This window comes from Egretta garzetta, unplaced genomic scaffold (assembly GCF_000687185.1).
Source record: "Egretta garzetta isolate BGI_Z169 unplaced genomic scaffold, ASM68718v1 scaffold579, whole genome shotgun sequence".
Taxonomy (NCBI): domain Eukaryota; kingdom Metazoa; phylum Chordata; class Aves; order Pelecaniformes; family Ardeidae; genus Egretta; species Egretta garzetta.
This window is the reverse complement of record NW_009260841.1, coordinates 24858-30476: the sequence shown is the minus strand read 5'-3', so window position 1 is coordinate 30476 and position 5619 is coordinate 24858. Positions and strand designations below refer to the sequence as shown.

The 5619-nt window shown below is 54.0% G+C and overlaps 1 protein-coding gene across 1 annotated transcript in view; it reads right to left on the bottom strand.

The window, feature by feature from the left end:
* Nucleotides 1-1272, bottom strand: part of TNPO3 (transportin 3) — a gene marked incomplete at its 3' end in the record, with an annotated part of 39114 nt that extends 37842 nt beyond the window's left edge. The window contains exons 1-2 of the mRNA XM_035902530.1: nt 1264-1272; nt 77-181 (exon numbers count right to left, since the gene is read on the bottom strand). Coding sequence (XP_035758423.1) covers nt 77-181; nt 1264-1272 — 114 coding nt within the window. The remainder of the gene's footprint in view (nt 1-76; nt 182-1263) is intronic.
* Nucleotides 1273-5619: the final 4347 nt, after the last annotated feature.

Below are 5619 nucleotides of genomic sequence, written 5' to 3'. Positions count from 1 at the left end.
ACTTGACGAAAGGATTTCTACAGAAAAACGAGGCCAGTGGACAGTCAGAAGCAAAGGTGCTCCTGCAGAGACGTACCAAAGCTCCCAGGGAGGAAGGAGCTGAGTGCCGTTGCGGTGGGAGCTGCCGTTCCCATCTGTACCCAAGAGTCCGCAGGCTTGAAGCTCGGCTTCCTCCGGCCCCCTAGGATCTACCTGCGCGTAGTCTTGCAGACGTGAGTGAAGGTTTTCTTTTACCATCCATCTAACTTCATAGCGGGGTTCAGGATTTACTTCTGATGTCAAAATTGAGCAATAAAAGGACGAGCCCAAACCAGGGAGGCGGCTCAAGCCCGTAGCGCTGGGCTCTGAAGATCGCCACCCAAAAGCACCCGGCTTCCAGAGGCGGACAAAACCCCAAACCCTGCGCCGAAGCCCAGGACGTTTGCCGCTTGACATTTAATACTGGGATGAAATATGAGTCGGGTATTTACGCGGCTGCAAGAAGAGACAAAGATGTAAACAAGGCAAGCCTAGGGACCATCGCACAAAGGAAAATCCCTCCCCACAACAAAAAAAAGCAGTATTTCCTTCGATTTTAGCGAACGGGTGGATGAGAAGGTGTTCGTTCAGAGAAGACTCATAGTGTTGAACCCCAGACTCATTACAAAACTCATTGAAAACATCTGCAAAAAACCTACAATCTATTCTTCATCATTCTACTCTTCACTTTCTGCAGTTCCGTTGGTTTTCAGCAAGAAACGAGGACGATGCCTAGCGAGTTCCAGCGGGCTGGTGGCATCCCGAGGGCAGAGATGACCAGCTGGAGGACAGCAGCCTGCTACAGAAGCGTGAAGATTCCTGAGCAAAGCACCGGAGTAGCAAGTTTTAAATAAATAAACCCCTTCTTCCGAGGGAGGGGGAAGAAAAATGCAATTGAGCGCCCCGCGCCCAAACCATCCGCACCTACCTCCAGCCTCCCAGCCCCACAAAGCCCAACCGCAAAAGCAGCCACGTGCCCCCACGTTAGGGCTGCTCTTCAGCAGTCAGGACGATGCCGACCAAGCTCTTACACAAACGCAGCCTTGATGCAAGAACCTGGATGCAAAGAGCCTCAGCCCTGGAGCTGGGTGGAAACGGAGCTGGCAAGATGAGTCGTTCCCAGAGAGGAGAGCTGGGCGGTTTGCAGCTAGAAGGAAATTCAAAAGGGACCTCAAATCATGGAATCACGGAATTGTTTGGGTTGGAAAAGACCTTTAAGATCATCAAGACCAACCGCCCCGCTACCCCTGCCATCCCACCCCCAAACCCTGGCCCTCAGCACCGCCTCTGCCCGGCTGTTAAATCCCCCCAGGGCTGGGGACTCGACCCCTTCCCTGGGCAGCCCCTTCCAGCCCCTGACAGCCCCAAGGGGAAGGAATTGTTCCCCATGGCCAACCTCACCCTGCCCTGGCACAACTTGAGGCCGCTGCCCCTCGTCCCATCGCCCCTTCCCTGGGAGCAGAGCCCGACCCCCCCGGCTCCCCCCTCCTCTCAGGCAGTTGTAGGCAGCGATGAGGGCTCCCCTCAGCCTCCTCTGCTCCAGGCTGAACCCCCCCAGCTCCCCCAGCCGCTCCCCAGCAGCCTGGGGCTCCAGACCCCTCCCCAGCTCCGCTGCCCTTCTCTGGACACGCTCCAGCAACGCAACGTCTTTCCTGCAGTGAGGGGCCCACCAGACAGAGGAGCATCCCGCAGAAACGCTCATTGCCTCCCTTCGGTACAGAATGCGAGGCATCAAAAGACTTGAGATGTGAATTTAAGAAAATTCCTGGGAGTTTGGCTATGTACCTCTAACCAAAGGACGTACAAATGGCTCTAAGCAGCTGTGGAGGCTCTAGCTGGTCCCTCAGCCCCAAAGCCAGTTTAGAACTGGATGGTGACCAGAAACAAGCAAGTTCCACCTGAATTTAATCTCCTAGTAGAGAGCGGGAGACCACGGGTAAGATGGAGGGGTTCGCTGCTGTACCACAGGAGGTGCCAACATTGGAGAGGGCTCGTAGCAGCTCAGCTTCGCTCATTCCAGCCAGAAACCTTCAATGACAAGTAGTCTTTCTGGAGAAGCCAACTTGGGAAAAAGGAGCGTCCAGTCCATTCAATCCCAGCCAGCAGAAGAGTTACTGCAGAACAAATCTTCCAGCTATATGGGAGCACCAGCCAGAGGAGCTCCTAACACAGCCTTAAATTGTATTGATCCTTTTCAGAGAAAGGCCGGCTTGAGGCATCAAGCTGTGAAAACAGAGGAGCCTTCATGCTTGAAAGGCAGCCACAGAGCGTTGCTCTTACACCCCAGCCTTCCGACAAAGAGCTGCCTGTCCGCGTTCTTCGGCCAAGCGGTACCTCCATAGTATGATATGCCCAAGGTCATAATTCCCAAGCCAAACCAGTTGGCAAACTCTCTCAGCTACTGAGCAGCCTCTCCCCAGGGTCTCGGGCGGGCTTTTGAAGGACAGTCCTAATGGACATCACCTCACTGAGCTCAAGCGAGCTTTGGGCAAAGACAGCGCGTTCAAAGCCAAGTCTTCTGCCCAACAAGACTTTGAAGATGACTTAAGAGGGCCAGTAAAGGTAGGCGTCTTCCACCCAACAGCCTGCCAGCCAGACTTGGGTTTGTTGTTGCAAAAACAGACGGCAGCTCGTGTGCTGGAGTCGTGGTTTCACCACAAGGCCAGGATTGGTGATGGAAGCCAGCAAAGATCCCTGAAAACATCTCTCCTTTTCCACACACCAAATGGAAGGAAGGAATGGGCCTGTTCAACACCAGTTGAAGAGACGGATACCAAAACAGCACAAAGACAAATTACGAGTCAGAGGTGCTGTGAGAAGCAAGAGCTTCCAGCTCAAAAGGAAAGCGCGTGGTGGGCCTTTCAGTAAAACCTTGCCGCAGAGGCAGTGTTTCCTTCTGAACTTCCACCAACATGTTTAACTTGCTTTCCCCTCCCCCCCCCCATTATAATCTCATGCCCCTTCCTTGAAAGGGTTCAACTGCTACGTAGGCAATCTTTACCACAGCTGATCTACATCTACGTCATAGCAAGGAAGACGTTGATAAGCCAGTAGAAAAATCTAAAACTTAACCGGAGAATAACTAGGGTTGGAAGCAGCAGACTGGGAAGTCTTGGGTCAAGCCCTCTGCTCAAAGCAGAAGCAACTTAAGTCAAGGTCATTCAGGACAGTTGTGAATGTCTCCAAGGACAGAGACCTCCTCAGCCCAGGTCTCTGTTCTAGGGTTTATCCATCCTAACGCAGCCCAGGGGCAACTTGGTCTCCTAAACCCCAAACCACAACGTTGCTTTCCAGCCGTCTGTCCCAGCCTGACCATCCTGGGGAAAGGACTTTGAATTGGCCTTTGCTGAATTGCCCGAGGTCCCCATGAGCCCGTTCCTCCACCCACCGAGGTCCCTTGGAAAAGCAGCCCTGTCTCCAGAGTATCAACCACTCCTCCAACTTGGTATCATCCATGAACTTGCTGAGGGTGCCTCTCTCATATCATCCAGGTGATTAATGAAGACGTTCAGCAGTATCCACACAACTACCGACCCCTGAGGAATGCCACTCGTAACTGGCCACCAGCTGGACTTCAGGTCGATGACCACTACTGCTTAACCTCAGCAACTGGGAGAGTTTCCCAACCATCAGGTCCATCTCCGGTTCGGTTACAGAAACGCTGTAGGACACCGCGTTGAAAGCCTTGTTAGAAAAACATCCAAGGAACAGGACATCCACTGCTCTCCCCATCCACCACGCTGGCCATCTTACCACAGGAGGCTATGCAGTTGGTCAGGAAACTTGTCTTCTCCGTTGACAGTCCAGAAGGCACATCATTCTCTCTTTCACAGCCTTTTCTCCCCATTGCTTTTGGCCATATATGGGCAAATTTCTTGGTATGCAGCACTTAACGCTTCAAAACCCCAACATTAGCATCAGTAGAGGACTTGGTCTGAGTCTCACCCTGCAGTCCAGAGCATCTCAATGACCGGGGACTGAAGACAGCCTCTTGCACACAGGGTCATTAAGGTGTCCTCTCCACGTGGTGGCACAGGACCCTCTTCCAAACCTCTCTCAAGATGCCATCACCTCTCAAAAACCCACCGAGGGCTCAGCAGCCTGCAGGAGGCAAGGTCATCTCCATCTCTGGTGAGGGCGGCTACGTTGTGAGCAATCCTGAACGAGCAGCTCACCTCCAGAAGGATGCTTTTAAATCCATGCTTCCTTCGGATGTGCCGAAACAGACCTCTAGATGCCCATCCGCAGCATCCGCTCATGCCCAACACAATCAGTCAAGTACCCCAATAGACAAAAAACCCACCATCAGATCAAGGCCAGTAACCCCGTCCCTGGGTGCTTGGTTACTGGGGTAACCAATGGTAAATATTCTTCAGAATCTGGGGATTTCTCATTTATACTGGTTTGCTGGTAGCCCGAATGACAAATTTTGGGTCAAGCTGAAACCTTGGTGGCCAGGATGGTTTGAGCAATGGCCCCACCATCATTGCCACAGGACCAGATCCAAGCTGCAAGCCAGTCCTGCTCCGAGAAGCGGGGTGGACTGGAGACCCTCAAAGGTGCTTTCCCCCCGTGATCCTGTGACATTGCTTCAGGTAGGGGAGGGGGAAAATTAGGCTGACATTTAGAAGAGCAACGAGCCTGATGCACATAGCCTGCAAGCAGCTCCAACACATCTCCTTGATCTTAAAAGTCTTTCCCTGCTCTTAAAGGTCTTTTCCAACCAAATGACTCCAGGATTCCAGGATTCTATAGGTTTGGATTGGGCATTGGGAACAATTCCTTCCCCTTGGGGCTGTCAGGCACTGGAAGGGGCTGCCCAGGGAAGGGGTCGAGTCCCCAGCCCTGGGGGGATTTAACAGCCGGGCAGAGGCGGTGCTGAGGGCCAGGGTTTGGGGGTGGGATGGCAGGGGTAGGGAGGCGCTTGGGCTGGGGGAGCTTCAAGGGCTTCGCCAACCAAACTCTATGATTTTTCCAACCAAACTCAGACTCATGATTCTATGATTCCTGCACCGTGCCCGTGCCACATGGCAGCAGGAGGGAACGCCAAGGCGGAGGGGGAGCAAAGCGGTGTGGGACTGCCAGGGCCGCACGCGGATTTTGGCAGGCAGCTCTCTGCCTTGGGATGAAGGGTCCCCGTTGGTTGGACAAGCCCAACTCACCCACGCCAGCCTCAAAGCGCCAGGCAGCGCCACGGCACAAGGGTACACAAAGGAAGAGCGAGATGACAACACCGAATGAATTTAGGCTGTCCGAGACGCTAAAACCAATCCGTAACATCTGCATGGACACCTCTGAGGAGCTCGGGAGGGGATGGTAAGAGCTGGCCGTGTGGGATGCTGCAGCAGAGCAGCACCCAAGGGCCCCCATAACCACTTGGCTTGCAGGCGACGCGGGGATTTAACATGGACTTCTCTTGTCATCGTCCTGAAATGAGAGAGCTTTAGACAGTGTTGGTGAACAGGAGGGAAGCCAGCGAGCGCTGCCTTCGCTCGCCGCCCGCGTTCTCCTCGCAGAGACGACCCGTTTCTCACGCGTGTCGTGGGCCCCGCTCCACACGCGCACCCCTCGCGGGGTGCAGGGGCAGCGAGGTTTGATTCC